Raw genomic sequence first — 22,390 nt, 5'->3', positions numbered from 1 at the left:
TCTTGGTGGAACCATAAGCTGTAGTACTCATACCATTAGATCTGGTTAAATGCTGGATTTAGGCTTGTTGGTATGTATTTCATTCACACACTGTATGCTTGTATCGAATATGCAGGTACCTATGTATATGTGTATGTGTGTATGTATGTGTATATATTTATATATATATATAATCACATACACTATTACGCACGTGTGTGTGTATATATATATATAAATATATTATTATTATTATTATTTTTTAAACATTTTATCTTCACTGAAAATGACCCCTACTCCTGTCCAGGAATCCAGTATAGGCATATAGCAGTAGGGGTGGGGGGCTGCTTTTTTCAGAAATGCTGTGCTTTGTTGATATGAAATGCATTGTAGATGCAGTTAACCCAGCAGCTCGCTAGCAGAGGGGACTGCAGTTTTAGCCTTTTTGGGAGCCGTGGGGTTACCTGCATCTGCTATGTATTTGAGCCGTTTCTCAAAGAGCAGGAGATTGTGTTGGAGGTTCTATAATGATTACATACCCTAAGTGCAGATGTCCCTAGGGGAAATTTAAGTAAGTGGCTTTCCCTCCTCTTCACATCTCCTGCATGGGCTCTGCTTTTAGACTTCTATAGATTGATCGGCTGCTACTGAGATCAGAAAGTGAAAGTAAAACAGCCATTTTACAAATGTGTGCTAAAAGCAACCACTAGATGGAGCTGGTTTGCAAGAAATTACATACAAACCAATGCAGTATGGCCACGTGAGGATTTTTTTTTTTTTTAGGAAAAAATCGATTACTCTTGCGGTTTTTAAATTGCGGCGATTAATTGCGGTTTTAAATCGCATATGCAATTAATCGTGCAGCCCTAATTTGCACATAATAAAGCTTGTTTAGCAATCACTTTGTTAAGCACTAGGTTCCTGTTTTTATATTGTTTTTTAATAAACTGTTCTTACTTTTTTAACTGGAACCTTGCATTACCTATTAATACCAATCACTCCCACTGAGGGTTCAAGCTTGGAGAATCTGGTGTTCCTGTTACCTGGAGACCAGTCTGCTGGGTGGCTGTATAAATACACAGTCCACTCCTAGTAGCACTGTCTGAGTGCTCAGACAAAATGCGAGTACCCTGTATCAGTGGTTTCTTTGTGTTCAAATTTTGTTTGCTGTTGATACACAAAGGCGACTCTTTTTTTTTTTTTTTTTCTCTCTCTACATCCTGCTTTGGATATATTTAATGTAGGCATCTACATTTTTATTGTTTGAGAATGTAGATTGTATCAGGAATGTCAATAGACAGAGGAGGAAAGGGGGCCTGCATGGTATATTTGAGGGTTGAGGAGTAAAATTGTAAAAACGAGTGGAGAGACATAGAAAGGAGGAATGGAAAGAGACAGAGAGGGGAAAAAAAAAAGGAAAGAGAGGTCGAGATCCTGAGGACTTGGTATAAATAGGTGAGCCCAATTGGGGTAACCACGATACCTAATCAATGTATATCTATTCTACTAATGATCAAATTATTTTGGTAAAGTGCAAAAACTAACATTCAAATAAATATTGGAGCCATAAGAGCTTAAACCAAGGTAATTCTAAATAACATATGCCTAGATTATGAGTTTTGCGCTATAGAGGGTGCAAAATGAATGCTTCAAAAGTTGCGTTATTTTACCTCCCATAGCGCTGCCATTACAAGTTTCTGAAAAGCCTCCTTGTGCGTGCGATATGGTGGAGATAAGCTCCATACTGAACAAAATCAAAGGGCTGAGAATACGTGCACGCTTTCCCCATAAACATCAATGGGGAGAGAGTGTTAGAAAAAAAACACCTGAAGCGTGGAATGAAAAGCTCCGTAACGCAACCCTATTGATGTCTATGGAGAAAAAGTAAAGTTTAAACCTAACATAAACCCCAAGTCTAATCACCCCTAATCTGCCGCCCCCGACATCGCTGACACCGAAATAAAGTTATTAACCCCTAATCTTCTGCTCCCGACATCGCCGCCCCTAATAAGTTATTAACCCCTATTCCGCCGCTCCCGACAACGTCGCCACTATAATAATTTATTAACCCCTAATCCTCTGGCCTCCCACATCACCGCCATTAAATAAACATATTAGCCCCTAAACCGCCAGCCCCCCACATCGCAAAAATAAACTATTAACCCCTAAACCTAACAACCCCCTAACTTTATATTAAAATTACAATATCCCAATCTTAAATTAAATAAAAACTTACCTGTGAAATAAAAAAACTTAAGTTTAAACTAACAATTAACCTAACATAACTATTATACTAAACTATTATACTGAAATTAAAATAACTACCAATTTAAAAAACTAAATTACACATTAAAAAAATGTAAGTCTAAAATTACAAAAATTTTAAAATACTAAATTATGAAAAATAAATTCCAAAAATAAACAAAATTATCAAAAATAAAAACATTACACCTAATCTAATAGCCCTATAAAAATAAAAGCCCCCCCCCCCCAAAAAAAAACCTAGCCTACAATAAACTACCAATAGCCCTTAAAAGGGCCTTTTGTAAAGCATTGCCCGAAAGAAATCAGCTTTTTTACCGGGAAAAAATACAAAGACCTCCTCAACAGTAAAACCCACCACCCAACCAAACCCCCAAAATAAAAACCTAACTCTAACAAAAACCTAAGCTACCCATTGCCCTGAAAAGGGCATTTGTATGGGAATTGGCTCTTTTACCTAAAGCCCAAAACACTAATCTAAAAAAAAAAAAAATGAACACTAACCCACAAAGATCCATTCAGTTTCTGAAGTCCTGATATCCATCCTCATCCAGGCTGCAAGAAGTCTTCTTCCTGGCGGCGCAGAGCGGATCCATCCTTGAAGACATCTGGTGCTGAGCATCCTCTTCATACACTGGATATTCAATGCAAAGGAGCCTTTTCAAAATGGTGTCCCTTGCATTCCTGTTGGCTGATTTGATTCTTGAAATTCAAATAAGCCAATTGAATGAGCTACTGAAATCATATTGGCTGTTCAAATCAACCAATAGGATAAGAGCTACTGAAATTCTATTGGTTAATTTGAATAGCCAATCAAATTATATTAGCTCTCATCTTATTGGCTGATTTGAAAAGCCAATAGGATTTCAGTAGCTCTCATCCTATTGACTGATTTGAATTTCAAGAATCAAATCAGCCAATAGGAATGCAAGGGATGCCATTTTGAAAAGGCTGACTTTTATTGACGATCTAGCGTACGGTGGTGACCGTATGAAGAGGACGCTCTGCACCGGATGTCTTCAAGGATGGTTCTGCTCAGCGCCGCCAGGATGAAGACCTCGTTTTCTGGATGAGGATGGATGTCCGGACTTCGGAAATCTGTGAGTGGATCTTTAGGGGTTAGTGTTGTTTTTTTTTAATCTTTTTGGGTTTTTTTAGGTTAGGGTTTTGGGCTTTAGGTAAAAGAGCTGAATGCCTTTTTCAGGGCAATGCCCATACAAATGCCCTTTTCAGGGCAATGGGTAGCTTAGCTTTTTGTTAGGTTTTTTTATTTTGAAGGATTGTTTGTGTGGTGTGTGTTACTGTTGGGGGGTCTTTGTATTTTTTTCCAGGTGAAAGCTGATTTCTTTAGGGAGATAAAATTACAACCCAAAAAATCCACTGGGATCCTCTAGGAGGCGCTAAAGATGACAAAACTATTATATTAGTATTATATGCTGAACGTACAATGTGATATATAGTATCTAAATAGCACACTGACTACATAAATTTAAAAAATAGATATTATGATCTATGTTATATATTACCACAGGTAAATAAATGGATACAAAAGAGTCCAATATGTCGTCAGCTAGGATCCTATGTGCTGAACAAACGTATTTGATTGTAGAGATGGTTCGGTAGGCAGCTCTCTAACAGCATACAGTGATAGACGATCTGTTATAAAGATAGAATAGATAGAGGCGCCAATAGTGCAGATCAATGAGGAATCTCAAAAGTTACCAATAAGAGATATACACAGGGTACTCACTTGTAGAAAGGGTTTAGGGGTTTGGTTAGTAGCGTAGCCCTATATAAGGATCAAATGTAATGATGTGAGACATGCCTAATGAAACAGTTCTTACTGAGAAACGCGTTGCATTGTTTCTCTTTTTTTATCCAAGATTTTATTTTGGCACTATGAGAAGTTGTGTATTTTACAATTTTTAAATAAATTTGTTTTTATTTTACAAACTTCCAAGTGTCCATTATATCTTGGTGCTACGCTACTAATAGGGTGAGAATCCCTATCCCTACTATCCTGTCTGTATACCTTCTTTGGTCTACAACCTGGACCTACCTGATCCCCTGCACCCTGGAGTTGCCTGTTGGGGCCTTGATCAGCTAGCTGGACTGCTGTAGAAATCCAGCCTGCTCCTATAGGCATAACTGATTTCTTTAGGGCAATGCCCTACAAAAGGCTCTTTTAAAGGGACAGTCTACACCAGAATTTTTATTGTTTTAAAAGATAGATAATCCCTTTATTACCCATTTCCCAGTTTTGCATAACTAACACAGTTATAATAATATACTTTTAACCTCTGTGATTATCTTGTATCTAAGCCTCTGCAAACTGCCCCTTTTTTCAGTTCTTTTGACAGACTTGCAGTCTAGCCAATCAGTGCCTGCTCCCAGATAACTTCTCGTGCACGAGCACAGTGTTATCTATATGAAATACATGAACTAACACCCTCTAGTGGTGAAAAACGGTTAAAATGCAATCTGAAAGAGGTGGGCTTCAAGGTCTAAGAAATTAGCATATAAACCTCCTAGGTTAAGCTTTCAACTAAGAATACCAAGAGAACAAAGCAAAATTGGTGATAAAAGTAAATTGGAAAATTGTTTAAAATGACATGCTCTATCTGAATCATGAAAGTTTATTTTGGCCTAGACTGTCCCTTTAAGGTCTATTGGTAGTTTTTTTGTAGGCTAGGGTTTTTTTATTTTGAGGGGGGCTTTTATATTTTTATAGGACTATTAGATTAGGTGTAATTGTTTTAATTTTTGATAATTTCGTTTATTTTTCGTAATTTAGTATTTTTTATTGTTTGTAATTTAGACTTAAAAGGACACTGAACCCAATTTTTTCTTTTGTGATTCAGATAGAGCATGCAATTTTAAGCAACTTTCTAATTTACTGCTATTATCAAATGTTCGCCATTCTCTTGGTATCTTTATTTGAAATGCAAGAATGTAAGTTTAAATGCCGGCCCATTTTTGGTTAACAACCTGGGTTGTTCTTGCTGATTGGTGGATAAATTCATCCACCAATAAAAAAGTGCTGCCAAGAGCTCTGAACCAAAAAAAGCTTAGATGCAATCTTTTTCAAATAAAGATAGCAAGAGAATGAAGAAAGACTGATAATAGGAGTAAATTAGAAAGTTGCTTAAAATTGCATGCTCTATCTGAATCACAAAATAAAAAAATGGGTTCAGTGTCCCTTTAAATTTTTTAGTAGTGTTAGTTTTTTTTTAATGTGTAATTTTAGTTTTTTGAATTGGTAGTTATTTTAATAGTTTAATAGGTTAATTGTTATTTTAAACTTAGGTTTTTTTTATTTCAGAGGTACTTTTTAATTTATTTTAAGATAGGGATATTGTAATTTTAATTTAAAGTTAGGGGGTGAAAAGTTTAGGGGTTAATAGGTTTATTAGTGGCGATGTTGGGGGTCTGGCGGTTTAGGGGTTAATAGGTTTATTAGTGGCGGAATAAGTCTAAGTATGAGTAGATGTGTATAGAACATCCTAGTGGTAAATGTTAAAGCCAAAAGAGCTTAGTCTGAATCAACTTCTTTTTTATACTTTTCCCCCTTTTTGGGGCAGGGGAGGATTAGGAGTGGATAAGGGAAGTGAAGGGGGTAAGGCCAGCAGGACAAGGGGTTCATTTCAGTACATATAATTAGGAAACCGCTTGATACATTGTTGGTAATACAAATAATGTTAACGAATATAATTGGCACTAACATGAACATTTAGGAGGAAGGGATGGGGGAAAGTAAGGCATTGGGACGGGCAAGAGGGGGAAAATTATGTTCAAATGGAGTCAGAGCTTGGGGGGGGGGATAGGTAAGGGTGGGAGAGAGGTGGGAAAGAAGTGGTTAAGGGTAATATCATAGTAATTTACTTTTTTTTCCCTAAGATATGGAGAGTCCACAACGTCATCAATTACTAGTGGGAATATCACTCCTGGCCAGCAGGAGGAGTCAGAGTACCACAGCAAAGCTGTTAAATGTCACTCCCCTACCCACAATCCCCAGTCATTCTCTTTGCCTCTGTCAATGGAGGAGGTGGAGTATTGGTGTCTGAAGAAAATTGGATTTCTTTTGCTACAAGCAAGATTTTTGGGTCTAGCCGTAGTCCACGTTAATCTCTTCAGTAGAGTACTGGTGGCTTTAAAGCATGTAGGAATTTGTGAGGAGGCCTTGCTCTGTTTTTCTAACATATTTGCTGCCATAGTACAGAAAGCCTGGGTAGGTTTACTCTGTTCTTTCTTTTTTTTACACAGGCCTCTGTAAGGAGTTGGCATCCTTTCACGCTTTGTGAGCTGTACCCCTGCTGGACGGCTAGAAGTGCCATTTGTCTTCTGGGGCTGGGAGGCTGGCACTGAAAGGGTTAAGTTACAACTCTCTGCATATTTTTATGGGACTTGAATCCTAGGGACCGGATTAATTTTAGGCAGTGTGCAGAGACTGTGGTTAATCTTCTTTATAAAGTAGAAGTTAACCTTTTATTGGTGGCTCCTAAGTTAATTGTGTGTGCTTAGTACTTTGTGTATAGTTGTCTGGGGCATGTTGTATAGTTATCGCAATATCTGCAATCTGACCGGCTTTTTCATATTTGGCCTTCTTCTGGCCTAGAAGCGCACGCTTTACATGTGTGACGCAGCTTCTATTGCCGGTCACATGACCTTCCGGTCCCACTCCTGCAGATTATCAGAGCGGTTATAACGACTTCATTAAGCGCAGTCCGGATCTCCCTACGCTAGATTGAAGGGCAGGTAGGCACCTCAGTCACAGACTGGGGTGTAAAGGTGTCCTGATAACTTAAATTGTTTTGTCTTTTTGCTCAGAAAAAAATATTCTAGTGGGAGATTAAGACTTTGCAAGTAGTGAGGCACCCTAAAGACTGTATCGCCTGTTTGTTAATTAAAGCAACTGCATCTTCAAACAAAAAAAAGAGGTGCCTGCTCTGCTTGGAGAATCAAATTGTGTTGCCTTTTCAATTTTGTTCCTCATGTGTAGAGAGGACTTTAAAGAATAAAAATAAACTTTGTTTCTGAGCCAACCATCTCTCAGGATAATGCTGTTCAGGCTATGCCACAGCTTTCTCCTCAAACGTTCCAAACCTTAGTGACGTCACATACAGTGCCCTACGGTTCCTCTGTCTCCTGGAAGAGTTTATTTGCCTGCAGAAATTGCTGCTCAGGTATCTGCGGCATTATCTGCCATTCTTATGTTAAAGGGAAACCGCAAGAGGAACATTAGAGACTCAGATATTAAGGTTTCTGTTCCAACCTCTGCTACTCAGGTCGCCCTCTCTCATAAGTGATGAGGAGGATACGTCGGTAGCCTCTGAGGGCGAAATCTCAGATTCGGACAGTTAAATTCCTTCATCTGATGCTGAAGTAGTAACTTCAGATTTAAGCTTGAACACCTTTTGTGTATTGTTAAAGGAGGTTTTAGCTACTTTGGACGACTTTAACACTGGGCAAAAGGGCTTTGTTTAGTGGCCCTAGAGTCCTAAAATAAAAATGTTTTTTTTTTGGTTCATGCCAGACTGCTGATGTCATGTGACGGGGGGGGGGGCACAATCCTAATACTGTCACAGTCAAACGTGTTCTACTTATATATATTTGTGGAAAACTGTGCCAGACCGTGCCGGTGACATGCCAAGCTAGTGCCATGTGCTGTTTTAGATGTGCACTGTGCAGCACTGAATGCTAAGCCCTAACTCGGCATCCAGCCAATCCCACTGCATCAGAAAAGGTCCTGCTGGGGTTACCCACTGTTACCAGGTAACTGCTCTGGTGGTGAGGATTGTTTCTGGGTAGGGCTGACTGTAGGTGCATGCAGCAGAAAGCTGGAGCGGCAGGCACGTGAGGATTTGAGCATCTCTGCAGCTGCACACACTGCTCTCTTTAGTCTTGAGGCTGTGTAAATCATCTCACACTGTATCCATGCAGCCTTGGACATACAGCATCCAGTCTGCTGGTCCCCTTAGCCCTGCTCTTTCTGCTGTGTCCCTAAGATCAAGTAATTGAAGTTTGTTAGGGGAACAGTGCTTTGTATAATGGTGTCAGTGGGAAGAATAAGTGAGTGCACACACGCCCCTCCCCCATGCAGCATTGTCTAGTGCAGGGTGAGAGGGAACTTGTTCCTAGCAAAGAATTGCCATGTGCTGCTGTGGCTGATGTATAATGTCATGCTGATACTTCACACATTAAGGTAAGGTTTATTTTTAAAGTTTTTTTTTCTCTGTCTCAGATTTTACAGCTTTCCATAGTAGTTCTGCTGTTCCAGTCAGTAAACTTATATTTGTCGGCACCTCCATGCTCCCTCCTCAGTCTTTACCTTGCTTTGCTCCTATTGGCTGCCCTAAATCTCTTTAACCAGCTAACCTCACACCAGACCACAGTGGAGGTGTGTGTGTGTGTGTATATATATATATATATATATATATATCTCTTATTAGTACTGCTTAGGTCCAGTTTCACATATTGCAATTTATTTCATTTTTTTTTTTTTTAATTATTAGACTAGCAGTGAATGATCCACTGCTGGGCTAATAATTTTTTAAAAATTATAAAATTGATTTAGTTGTTTATGGGATGTTGGGGTGGAGAGCAAAATTGCATGGGGGGGCATGAAAATGTTTGCCCAGGGTCCAGTCAATATTAAAGATGGGCCCTGGTTGTTGTCAACCCTAAGAAATCAAGTAAACTTAATAAATACTTTGATGTCCCTTCCTCTGTGGAAGTGTTTCCTGTTCCAGACCATGCAACAGGTTACTGCGCAGGAATGGGAAAAGCCATGGATACCTTTTTTTTCCTGTCTCCTATTTTTAAAAAGATGTTTCCTGTCGCTGACTCCATTAAAGATTCATGAGCCATTTCTATTCTGGCTAAGATAACTACTATTCCTATAGAGGATAGCTGCTCTTTTAAGGATCCTATGGACAAAATGCTGGAGGCCTATTTGAAAAAATGTATGTTCATTAAGGTCTTCAATTGCAACCTGCAGTTTGTATTGCCATGGTGTCTAGTGCGGCATCTTATTGGTACGATGCCTTGTCTGATTCTCTTCAATTTGAGACTCCTTTGGAGGAGATCCAAGACAGGATTAAGGCTCTCAAGCTAGCCAACTCCTTTATATCTTATGCTACCATGCAAGCTATTAAACTATGAGCCAAGATATCTGGCTAGCCCGCAGGGCGATATGGCTGAAATCATGGTCAGCAGATGTTACTTCTAAGTCTAAGCTTCTGGCGCTTCCTTACAAGGGAAAGACCTTGATTGGACCTGGTCTGGCTCCCTCTTCCAAGCAGGAGCAGTCAAGGTCTTCTTGGAAGCCCACTCAGTTTTGGAACAAGGGGAAGCAATCAAAGAAACCAGCAGCTGAGTTTAAATCAGCATGAAGAGTTTGCCCCCGGTCCAGGACCGGTTCAAGTGGGGGGCAGACTTTCTCTTTTTTTTTTATCAAGCTTGGGTACATGATGCTCCAGATCCTTGGGCTGTGGACATAGTGTCTCATGGTTACAAAATAGAATTCAAGACCTTTCCTCCCTGGGGCAGGTTTCTCCTCTCAAGATTATCTGCAGATCAGATAAAGAGAGAGGCATTCTTGAATTGCATTCGGGACCTTTATTCCCTGGGGGGTGATAGTTCCAGTTCCCATAAGGGAACAGGGCCTAGGATTTTATTCAAATCTGTTTGTGGTTCCCAAAAAAGTGGGAACTTTTCGTCCTATTCTAGACTTAAAGTGTCTAAACAAGTTTCTCAGGGTACCATCCTTCAAAATGGAAACCATTCGGTCTATTCTTCCCTTGGTACAAGAGTGTCAGTTCTTGATGACCATAGACCTGAAGGATGCGTATCTTCATGCTGCCATCCACAGGGATCATCAAAAGTTCCTGAGATTCGCCTTTCTAGACAAACACTTTCAGTTTGTGGCTCTTCCATTTGGCCTTGCCTCAGCTCCCAGAATTTTCTCCAAGGTCCTGGGGGCTCTCTTGGCAGTGATCAGGGCTTGGGGAATTGCAGTGGCACCCTACCTGGACGACATATTAGTTCAACAAGCAAACTCTCATACAGAGACCTTGTCTTTTCTACGTTCCCACAGATGGAAAGTGAATCTGGAAAATAGTTCCTTGTTCCAGCTACAAGGGTGGTTTTCTTATGGACCATAATAGATCATTCCCTGTGCTCAATTCCATTTGAGAGCTCTGCAGTTGTGCATGCTCAGCCAATGGAACGGGGACAATTCAAATCTGTCTGAGGATAGATCTAGATCGGACGACAAGAGACTTTATTCCATAGTGGTTCTCTCAGGAGCATCTGTCTCAGGGCACTTGCTTCCAGAGGCCTTCCTGGGTAATTGTGACCACTTACGCCAGCCTGCTGGGTTGGGGAGCTGTCTGGGACTCTTTAAAAGCGCAGGGACTATGGACTCGGGAGGAGTCTGCTCTCCACATAAGTATCTTGGAGTTGAGAGCGATTTACAATTCTCTGATGGCTTGCCTCAGTTGTCCTTAGCCTGGTTTATCAGGTTCCAGTTGGACAATATCACCTCAGTGGCTTACATCAACCTCCAGGTAGCAACTCAGAGTTCCTTAGCCTAGAAGGAGATGGCTCGGATTGTTCATTGGGTGGAAGCTCACAATTGCTGTCTGCCATCCACATTCCAGGAGTGGATAACTGGGAAACCAACTTCCTGAGCAGACAGATATTTCATCCCGGGGAGTGGGCTCTCTTTCCGGAGGTGTTCTCCAGGTTAAAGTGAAGGTAAAGTATATCACATTATTCATGTATACAGGTCACCCTAAAATAATTGTACTTTCATTCATCATTTTTATCATTCATAGCGATTAGTCTTTGTCAGGCCCTGGTCAGAACCAGGCCTGTGTTTAAGTCTGTTGTTCCTCTTTGTAGCTTTAACCTTGTTCTGAAAGTTTGAGTCATTGCGTTACATAGATGTTAAGTTGTTATCTTGGAAGGTTTTGCTCAGAGTGTTTCGGATCTCTCGGCTTTGCAGTGTGATTTGCTTTACCTTCTCTTTCAGTCTGATAAGGTGGTTGTTCGTTCTAAGTTTGGTTTACTTCCTAAAGTGGTTTTGAATATAAATATTAATCAGGAAATTGTTGTTCCTTCTCTATGCCCTAATCCTTCTTTTCATAGGAACGTTTATTGCACAACAATTGTCCGTCCTCTAACATTCTTCCTACAGGCGACTAAGGATTTTTGGCAGTCATCTGCCCTGTTGATTAGTTTCTCTGAAAAGCGTAAAGGTCAGAAGGCTACTGCTTTTTATCTTTCTCTCTGGTTGAGAAGTATGAGATTGCTGGTCAGCAGCCTCCTGAGAGACTTGCAGCTCATTCCACAAGTGCTGTCTCCTCCTTTTGGGCTTTTAAAGATGAAGCTTCTGTGGATCAGTTTTGCAAGGCTGCAACTTGGTCCTCTGCATATTTTTTCCAAATTTTATGAATTTGGTGTTTTTGCCTCAGCTGAGGCTTCTTTTGTGAGAAAGGTTCTTCAAGCTGTGATGCCTTCTGTTTAGGTCCGCCTATCTTGTTCTCCCTCCCTAATCATCTGTGTCCTCTAGCTTGGGTAATGGTTCCCACTAGTAATTGATGATGTTGTGGACTCTCCATATCTTAGGAAAGAAAACAAAATTTATGCTTACCTGATAAAGTTCTTTCTTTCCGAATATGGAGAGTCTACGACCCCACCCTTAATTTAAGACAGTTATTTTTTTTTTGACTAAACCTCAGACACCTCTACATCTTTGGTGTTCCTTTTTTTCATTTCCCTTCGGTCGAATGACTGGGGATTGTGGGTAGGGGAGTGACACTTAACAGCTTTGCTGTGGTGCTCTTTGCCTTCTCCTGCTGGCCAGGAGTGATATTCCCTCTAGTAACTGATGACGTTGTGGAATCTCCATATCCGGAAAGAGAGAAATTTATCAGGTAAGCATAAATTTTTGTTTTACGTCAAAAGGCACAAAAAGGATACTTATTTGAGCCCACTCTGAGTTTTCTCCAGTCAGGAATAAGTCCAGCATCTTTCATGTCTGCATTTAAGGAGAGCAGAACAGGAGAAGCATGATTGTGAGCTGTTACGCCTCTTCTGTTGTTGCGGGGTCGTGTGAGGGAGAGGTTCCCACTCTAGTGCTCCTGTTCTGAGGGAAGGAGCATGGGAGGATCGGTCCAAACAGTCTTCTCGTTCTTCTGGTAGAAATTTCAACTTTTGTAACAAGGATCTTGCCTGTTGTGGGGTAGCTGCAGTGAAAATGTGGTCATTCTTAGTGATTAGTAGTTTCACCGGGAAGCCCCATCTCTATTTGATTCCATTCAGTCTTAAAATGCCAGTATATTAATTATTATTATTATTATTATCATTTATTTGTATAGCCCCGCCAAATTCCGTAGCGCTGGGAATTCAGTGAAGGTGATTCTTATGAACAAGGTGTGTGCTTGAAAGGTCTGGGAAAAGTTGAACATTTTGTGAATTTCTCAGTCAGCGACTTGCCTCTCAGGTTGACATTAATCAATTTGTTTTTAATGTAATCTCACCCTTTGCTTATCTGTGGAAATAGTGAGGTCTAGCCACCCTGTGGGCTCTATCCATAAGTAGATCTGTATCTGTGGCATCAGGAATCCGCTCCGTATAGAGTTCCTGTAGATAAGGTTCAAGATCTTGGGGGGAGACTGTTTCAGGAATTTCTCTGATCCTAATGTTTCTGCCCAATCTATCTTCTAGCTCTAGCGCAGATATTTGTGAAGCTAGATTTTCAGAATGAGCTAGTAGTTTAGAGTGATCAATTATCAGATACTCTTGTTTTCTTTCTAAGGCGTCTGTTCATTCGCCAATAGAGGCAATATCTCGCTTTAGCTCGGCACACGACTTGTCCAATTTTTTGGTGAGAGAGTCATGATGTCCAGCTAGTAGTTTTTGATGCAATACAGAAGTGGATTTTGTGCGTCAATGGACCGTTATTTCCTGGCATGTTTAAAGATGTTCGTAGTATATTTTCTGGTGTGCTCTGGGAGTCAGAGAGCTCATCATCTGATGCCTCTGTATTTGCCGGTCAAAGTGCAGGCTATCTGAATAAATATTAGTAATACCCAGGTGAATCGTGTTAGGATAAGGTATTAGAGGTAGGTATACCCAGTTTTTGCAGCAAAAAACACGATTTAAGGCTTAATTCGATGTAGTTTGGATGGAGCTGATAATATGCAACCTGCATATTAATATGCAAAAGACTTTTCGCACTGAGTACTGTCAATACTTTTAAATTGACCATTAAAATTGGACTTTTGTTTGTAAGACCATTTTGGCTTTTTTGCATATATATATATATATATATATATATATATATATATATATATATATATATATATATATATATATATATATATATATATATACACAGTACAATGAAAAGCTGAAATAGTACAGCGCTTAAACTTCCTAAAGTCTTAGCCATATCTTGGCTTGGTGATCTTCCTACAAGTAGCAGAATTTATTCTAAAGATGTTCATTGACATTGCATGAATTGATTTACATTTCTGCCTTTGAGTAAACTGACTTTAACAGAAATGTATTACTTTTCAGTATAATCTATTATCTTCTGTAAATTTTGTGTATTATTGGTTGTCTGATGTATACATACTTTCAATGTTACCACTTAGGGTTAGCTTCCTCCGAGCTGTCCATTGAGATTAGTTCACCAGAGAACCACACACTGAATCCTTCCATGCCCGAGGAGGATCTTGAGGAAGATGAAGACCTGCCAAATGTTCTCCTTCAACAAGGTGAGAATTTGTTGACAAGGGACAGTATACACCAGAATTTTTTATTGGTTAAAAAGATAGATAATCCCTTTGCCCATTGCCTAGTTTTGCACAACCAACAGTTATATAAATACTCTTTTTACCTCTGTGATTACCTTGTATCTAAGCCTCTGCAAACTGCCCCCTTATTTCAGTTCTTTTGACAGATATCTATTTTAGCCAATCAGAGCTGGCTCACCTGAACTCCATGTGCGTGAGCACAGTTATCTATATCACACATGAACTAACACCCTCTAGTGGTGAAAAACTGTAAAAAGGCCCTGAGAGAAGAGGCAGCCTTCAAGGGCTTAGAAATTAGCATATGAACCTCCTAGGTTTAGCTTTCAACTAAGAATACCAAGAGATCAAAGACAAATTGGTGATAAAAGTAAATTAAAAAATTGTTTAAAATTACATTCCCTATCTGAATCAAGAAAGTTTATTTTGGACTAGACTGTCCCTTTAAATTGTGGAAGAAGATTTCCAACAAAGTGCACATGGTCCAATTTCATCCAGCAATCTATCCCCTGGCTCTCATTTTCAGTTAAAGGGGTTAAATAGCACAACTCTTGCTGACAGCGGCGAGACTGTTCTATAGCCCAATGCCTCCTTGAGTGAAGCATGTTGTAATAGCATGTCTAGCTTCTTTTGGTGAGCCCTGCACTGTTACAGGGCAAAAAAACATTTAAGGACAAGCAATGTACAGGGTGCTTCCATAGGGTTAAAGGGCCTTAATATGCTCAAATTTAAGGCATGTAATTTCAATACCATCGACCCTGCACTACTGTGTATTTAACCCCTGCAGAGTACTGCTGGTTCAGAGTGGGAAAACACCACTGATGCAGTCAGTAGCACTATTCACATGATCCATATGTGTAACTAGCTCTGCTGATTGGATCAGCGAAGAATTAGAGCATGTAAGGTTTCAACTATTATGGGGTGGGGTTGCTAGAGGGAGGAGCCGTCAGTCTTGCAGTCACTGTGCTCTTCCTGAAGAGGACCAGTTTCCAGCAGGGAGACTCCAGCAATTTTCTGCAACACTCCAGTAAACCGGGTCTGTAGCATAGACCTGTGGGTCACAGCCTACTCAGTGTATCAATATTCTTAAGTGATGTTTACTCAAGCAGAGAAGGGATAATAGCCCATTCATCCCAGTGACACAGCCAAGACTTGTATCCTGGGAAGTCTGTTTTTATTGAGGGAACTGCTGAGGTATAAATAGCATTGTATGGGCCATAATACATTAAAAACTACCCTTTCTTAGATACTGAACAGTTAGCAGCCAGAATTCAGACACTGTGACCAATTAGGAGCCTGATGGTAAGCCAACCAATAGAAAAAAGTTCACTGCAGAAATTCCTTATTGGTCAGTAACTCGACTGTTAATGGGCTAAAACACAACCAATCAAATGGATGTTTCAGCCAATTAGAGGAGTTCCTAATTTCTGTTACTTTCTATGGACTTTAAGTTTACCCGGCTGCAGATTATTGCTAATTCCCCACATGCTCTTAATACATACAACACCCAGGGGAGATAGGGAGCTTGCTGGACTTATTGTTTTATTGATTTTGCAGCTCCTACCTTCTCTAGTAGCAGTGTACAACACAAATGTCTAATGACAGTGAGTCCACGGATCATCATCATCAATTACTGTTGGGAATATCATTCCTGGCCAGCAGGAGGAGGCAAAGAGCACCACAGAAAAGCTGTTAAAAGCATAATTTCTCCAACATAGGTGTGTCCGGTCCACGGCGTGTATCCTTACTTGTGGGATATTCTCTTCCCCAACAGGAAATGGCAAAGAGTCCCAGCAAAGCTGGTCACATGATCCCTCCTAGGCTCCGCCCACCCCAGTCATTCTCTTTGCCGTTGCACAGGCAACATCTCCACGGAGATGGTTAAGAGTTTTTTGGTGTTTAAATGTAGTTTTTATTCTTCAATCAAGTGTTTGTTATTTTAAAATAGTGCTGGTATGTACTATTTACTCTGAAACAGAAAAAAGATGAAGATTTCTGTTTGTAAGAGGAAGATGATTTTAGCAGAAGTTACTAAAATCGATTGCTGTTTCCACACAGGACTGTTGAGATGAAGTAACTTCAGTTGGGGGAAACAGTTGGCAGACTTTTCTGCTTAAGGTATGACTGGCCATATTTCTAACAAGACTATGTAATGCTGGAAGGCTGTCATTTCCCCTTATGGGGACCGGTAAGCCATTTTCTTAGTTAAATAAAAGAATAAAGGGCTTCATAAGGGCTTAAAAAACTGGTAGACATTTTTCTGGGCTAAAACGATTGCTTTGCTAGGCATATTTTGCAGATTCTAACTATTAATGGTTATTATAATCTTGGGGATTGTTTAGAAAAACGGCAGGCACTGTGTTGGACACCTTTTTCAGATGGGGACTTTTCTAGTTATAGACAGAGCCTCATTTTCGCGCCACTAATGCGCAGTTGTTTTTGGAGAGCAAGGCATGCAGATGCATGTGTGAGGAGCTAAGAATCACTGAAAAAGCTTATAGAAGGCATCATTTGGTATCGTATTCCCCTCTGGGCTTGGTTGGGTCTCAGCAAAGCATATAGCTGGGACTGTATAGGGGTTAAATTTGGTGTGCAATACTTTTAATGCTTTAAGACACTGTGGTGAAATTTTGGTGAATTTTGAACAATTCCTTCATACTTTTTCACATATTCAGTAATAAAGTGTTTTCAGTTTGAAATTTAAAGTGACAGTAACGGTTTTATCTTAAAACGTTTTTTGTGCTTTGTTGACAAGTTTAAGCCTGTTTAACATGTCTGTACCTTCAGATAAGCTATGTTCTATATGTATGAAAGCCAAGGTGTCTCCCCATTTAAATTTATGTGATAATTGTGCCATAGTGTCCAAACAAAGTAGGGACAGCAATGCCACAGATAATGATATTGCCCAAGATGATTCCTCAAATGAGGGGAGTAAACATGATACTACATCATCCCCTTCTGTGTCTACACCAGTTTTGCCCACACAAGAGGCCCCTAGTACATCTAGTGCGCCAATTCTTATTACCATGCAACAATTAACGGCTGTAATGGATAACTCTATAGCAAACATTTTATCCAAAATGCCTACTTATCAGAGAAAGCGCGATTGCTCTGTTTTAAACACTGAAGAGCAAGAGGACGCTGATGATAACTGTTCTGACATACCCTCACACCAATCTGAAGGGGCCATGAGGGAGGTTTTGTCTGAGGGAGAAATTTCAGATTCAGGAAAAATTTCTCAACAAGCTGAACCTGATGTTGTGACATTTAAATTTAAATTAGAACATCTCCGCGCACTGCTTAAGGAGGTATTATCTACTCTGGATGATTGTGACAATTTGGTCATTCCAGAGAAATTATGTAAGATGGACAAGTTCCTAGAGGTTCCGGTGCCCCCCGACGCTTTTCCTATACCCAAGCGGGTGGCGGACATAGTAAATAAAGAGTGGGAAAGGCCCGGCATACCTTTTGTCCCCCCCCCCCTATATTTAAGAAATTATTTCCTATAGTCGACCCCAGAAAGGACTTATGGCAGACAGTCCCCAAGGTCGAGGGGGCGGTTTCTAATCTAAACAAACGCACTACTATTCCTATCGAAGATAGTTGTGCTTTCAAAGATCCTATGGATAAAAAATTAGAGGGTTTGCTTAAAAAGATTTTTGTTCAGCAAGGTTACCTTCTACAACCAATTTCATGCATTGTTCCTGTCACTACGGCAGCGTGTTTCTGGTTCGAGGAACTAGAAAAGTCGCTCAATAAAGAATCTTCGTATGAGGAGGTTATGGACAGAGTTCAAGCACTTAAATTGGCTAACTCTTTTATTTTAGATGCCGCTTTGCAATTAGCTAGATTAGCGGCGAAAAATTCAGGGTTTGCTATCGTGGCGCGCAGAGCACTTTGGCTAAAGTCTTGGTCAGCGGATGTGTCTTCCAAGACAAAATTGCTTAACATCCCTTTCAAGGGTAAAACATTATTTGGACCTGATTTGAAAGAGATTATTTCAGACATCACTGGGGGAAAGGGCCACGCCCTCCCACAGGATAGGTCTTTTAAGGCTAAAAATAAGCCTAATTTTCGTCCCTTTCGCAGAAACGGACCAGCCTCTAATTCTACATCCTCTAAGCAAGAGGGTAATACTTCACAACCCAAACCAGCCTGGAGACCAATGCAAGGCTGGAACAAGGGTAAGCAGGCCAAGAAGCCTACCACTGCTACCAAAACAGCATGAAGGGATGGCCCCCGATCCGGGACCGGATCTGGTGGGGGGCAGACTTTCTCTCTTTGCTCAGGCTTGGGCAAGAGATGTTCAGGATCCTTGGGTGCTAGAAATAGTTTCTCAAGGTTATCTCCTGGAATTCAAGGAACTACCCCCAAGGGGAAGGTTCCACAGGTCTCAATTATCTTCAAACCAAATAAAAAGACAGGCATTCTTACATTGTGTAGAAGACCTGTTAAAGATGGGAGTGATTCATCCAGTTCCAATAAGAGAACAAGGGATGGGTTTTTATTCCAACCTGTTCATAGTTCCCAAAAAAGAGGGAACATTCAGACCAATTTTGGATCTCAAGATCCTAAACAAATTTCTCAAGGTTCCATCGTTCAAAATGGAAACTATTCGAACGATCCTACCTACTATCCAGGAAAATCAATTTATGACTACCGTGGATTTAAAGGATGCGTACCTACATATTCCTATCCACAAGGAACATCATCAGTTCCTAAGGTTCGCTTTTCTGGACAAGCATTACCAGTTTGTGGCACTTCCATTCGGATTAGCCACTGCTCCAAGGATTTTCACAAAGGTACTAGGGTCCCTTCTAGCGGTTCTAAGACCAAGGGGCATTGCAGTAGTACCTTACTTGGACGACATCCTGATTCAAGCGTCGTCTCTGTCAAAAGCAAAGGCTCATACGGACATCGTCCTAGCCTTTCTCAGATCTCACGGATGGAAGGTGAACAAAGAAAAAAGTTCTCTGTCCTCGTCAACAAGAGTTCCCTTCTTGGGAACAATAATAGATTCCTTAGAAATGAGGATTTTTCTGACAGAGGTCAGAAAATCAAAAATTCTAAGCTCTTGTCAAGTACTTCATTCTGTTCTTCGTCCTTCCATAGCGCAGTGCATGGAAGTAATAGGATTGATGGTTGCAGCAATGGACATAGTTCCTTTTGCACGAATTCATCTAAGACCATTACAACTGTGCATGCTCAGACAGTGGAATGGGGATTATACAGACTTGTCTCCGACGATTCATGTAGATCAAAAGACCAGAGATTCACTCCGTTGGTGGCTGACCCTGGACAATCTGTCACAGGGAATGAGCTTCCGCAGACCAGAGTGGGTCATTGTCACGACCGACGCCAGCCTGGTGGGCTGGGGCGCGGTCTGGGAACCCCTGAAAGCTCAGGGTCTATGGTCTTGGGAAGAATCTCTTCTCCCGATAAACATTCTGGAACTGAGAGCGATATTCAATGCTCTCAAAGCTTGGCCTCAACTAGCAAAGGCCAAATTCATAAGGTTTCAATCAGACAACATGACGACTGTTGCATATATCAATCATCAGGGGGGAACAAGGAGTTCCCTGGCGATGGAAGAAGTGACCAAAATAATTCAATGGGCGGAGTATCACTCCTGCCACTTATCTGCAATCCACATCCCAGGAGTGGAAAATTGGGAAGCGGATTTTCTGAGTCGTCAGACATTCCATCCGGGGGAGTGGGAACTCCATCCGGAAATCTTTGCCCAAATAACTCAATTATGGGGCATTCCAGACATGGATCTGATGGCGTCTTGTCAGAACTTCAAGGTTCCTTGCTACGGGTCCAGATCCAGGGATCCCAAGGCGACTCTAGTAGATGCACTAGTAGCACCTTGGACCTTCAACCTAGCTTATGTATTCCCACCGTTTCCTCTCATTCCCAGGCTGGTAGCCAGGATCAATCAGGAGAGGGCTTCAGTGATCTTGATAGCTCCTGCGTGGCCACGCAGGACTTGGTATGCAGACCTGGTGAATATGTCATCGGCTCCACCATGGAAGCTACCTTTGAGACAGGACCTTCTTGTTCAAGGTCCATTTGAACATCCGAATCTGGTTTCCCTCCAACTGACGGCTTGGAGATTGAACGCTTGATTTTATCAAAGCGTGGGTTTTCAGATTCTGTAATAGATACTCTGATTCAGGCCAGAAAGCCTGTAACTAGAAAAATTTACCATAAAATATGGAAAAAATATATCTGTTGGTGTGAATCTAAAGGATTCCCATGGAACAAGATAAAAATTCCTAAGATTCTATCCTTTCTACAAGAAGGTTTGGAGAAAGGATTATCTGCAAGTTCTCTGAAGGGACAGATCTCTGCTTTATCTGTTTTACTTCACAAAAGGCTGGCAGCTGTGCCAGATGTTCAAGCATTTGTTCAGGCTCTGGTTAGACTCAAGCCTGTTTACAGACCTTTGACTCCTCCCTGGAGTCTAAATCTAGTTCTTTCAGTTCTTCAAGGGGTTCCGTTTGAACCCTTACATTCCGTAGATATTAAGTTATTATCTTGGAAGGTTTTGTTTTTGGTTGCAATTTCTTCTGCTAGAAGAGTTTCAGAGTTATCTGCTCTGCAGTGTTCTCCGCCCTATCTGGTGTTCCATGCAGATAAGGTGGTTTTGCGTACTAAGCCTGGTTTTCTTCCGAAAGTTGTTTCCAACAAAAATATTAACCAGGAGATAGTTGTACCTTCTTTGTGTCCGAATCCAGTTTCAAAGAAGGAACGTTTGTTACACAATTTGGACGTAGTCCGTGCTCTAAAATTCTATTTAGAGGCTACTAAAGATTTCAGACAAACATCTTCCTTGTTTGTTGTTTATTCTGGTAAAAGGAGAGGTCAAAAAGCGACTTCTACCTCTCTTTCCTTTTGGCTTAAAAGCATTATCCGATTGGCTTATGAGACTGCCGGACGGCAGCCTCCTGAAAGAATCACAGCTCACTCCACTAGGGCTGTGGCTTCCACATGGGCCTTCAAGAACGAGGCTTCTGTTGACCAGATATGTAAGGCAGCGACTTGGTCTTCACTGCACACTTTTGCCAAATTTTACAAATTTGATACTTTTGCTTCTTCGGAGGCTATTTTTGGGAGAAAGGTTTTGCAAGCTGTGGTGCCTTCCGTTTAGGTGACCTGATTTGCTCCCTCCCTTCATCCGTGTCCTAAAGCTTTGGTATTGGTTCCCACAAGTAAGGATGACGCCGTGGACCGGACACACCTATGTTGGAGAAAACAGAATTTATGCTTACCTGATAAATTACTTTCTCCAACGGTGTGTCCGGTCCACGGCCCGCCCTGGTTTTTTTAATCAGGTCTGATGAATTATTTTCTCTAACTACAGTCACCACGGTATCATATGATTTCTCCTATATATATTTCCTCCTGTCAGTCGGTCGAATGACTGGGGTGGGCGGAGCCTAGGAGGGATCATGTGACCAGCTTTGCTGGGACTCTTTGCCATTTCCTGTTGGGGAAGAGAATATCCCACAAGTAAGGATGACGCCGTGGACCGGACACACCGTTGGAGAAAGTAATTTATCAGGTAAGCATAAATTCTGTTTTCCCTTCCCACAAATCCCAGTCATTCTCTTTGCCTGTGGTGCAAGGAGGAGGTGACATTTTCGGTGTCTGATCTACAAATTTGAAGCAGAGTAGGTTTGCTCTGATCTTCCCTGGGGTCTAGCCTTAGCCCACATTAGTCTCTTCAGTAGGGCAGTGGTGGCTTTTAAGCAAGTGGTAACTTGTGGGGTACAGTCCCCTCTGCGTTTTCCCAAACAGTTTTGCTGCCCTATGCAGATAGCCTGAGTAAGCTTACACAGTCTTTCTTTTGTCCACAGGTCCATGTGAGGGATGTCACCCTCTCAAACCAGGTGAGCTGTCCTGCTGCCGGACAGATGAACACTTAGGTAAGTGCCAATTATATTTTTCTTTTTTATTGAGTGAAATTCTGGCACTTATACAGCCTAAAGGCTGCAGGGACGTTTATTTTGCATTCACTCTTTATATAGAGTCAATTCAGGGCAGCTAGCAGGCACTGTATATGAGAGGAGTTTATTAGCATTGGTGGCTCAGTTTTTATTTTTTGATCCGGTGTACACTGCTTGGAGACGGTTTCGGATTTAGTCTGCTTTACTGGGGGGTTGGTTTTCTGCAGATGTACAGCCGTGTATATGTTTAAAGACTTTTTTACTTTGCCTTTGCGGCTGCCGGGACCGCTCCTGATCAGGGGGTGGTTCCGTTCTGAGGAGGCAGTGTATTTCGCACACTTTTGGTTTTCCTGGAACTCCGGAGTGTGATGCGCA

The 22,390-nt window shown here is 41.1% G+C and overlaps 1 protein-coding gene across 6 annotated transcripts in view; it reads left to right on the top strand.

The window, feature by feature from the left end:
- The window catches only part of PWWP3A (PWWP domain containing 3A, DNA repair factor), a 331,791-nt gene that overhangs the window by 134,221 nt on the left and 175,180 nt on the right, over positions 1-22,390 (top strand). For all 6 annotated transcript variants that reach the window (XM_053702791.1, XM_053702788.1, XM_053702787.1 and 3 more), the window contains one exon: positions 13,905-14,027. In XM_053702791.1, the coding sequence (XP_053558766.1) occupies positions 13,905-14,027 (123 nt within the window). The remainder of the gene's footprint in view (positions 1-13,904; positions 14,028-22,390) is intronic.

This window comes from Bombina bombina, chromosome 2, assembly GCF_027579735.1.
Source record: "Bombina bombina isolate aBomBom1 chromosome 2, aBomBom1.pri, whole genome shotgun sequence".
NCBI classification, from domain to species: Eukaryota; Metazoa; Chordata; class Amphibia; order Anura; family Bombinatoridae; genus Bombina; species Bombina bombina.
Note: the sequence above shows the minus strand (reverse complement) of the source record. Positions and strands in the feature narration are given on the sequence as shown.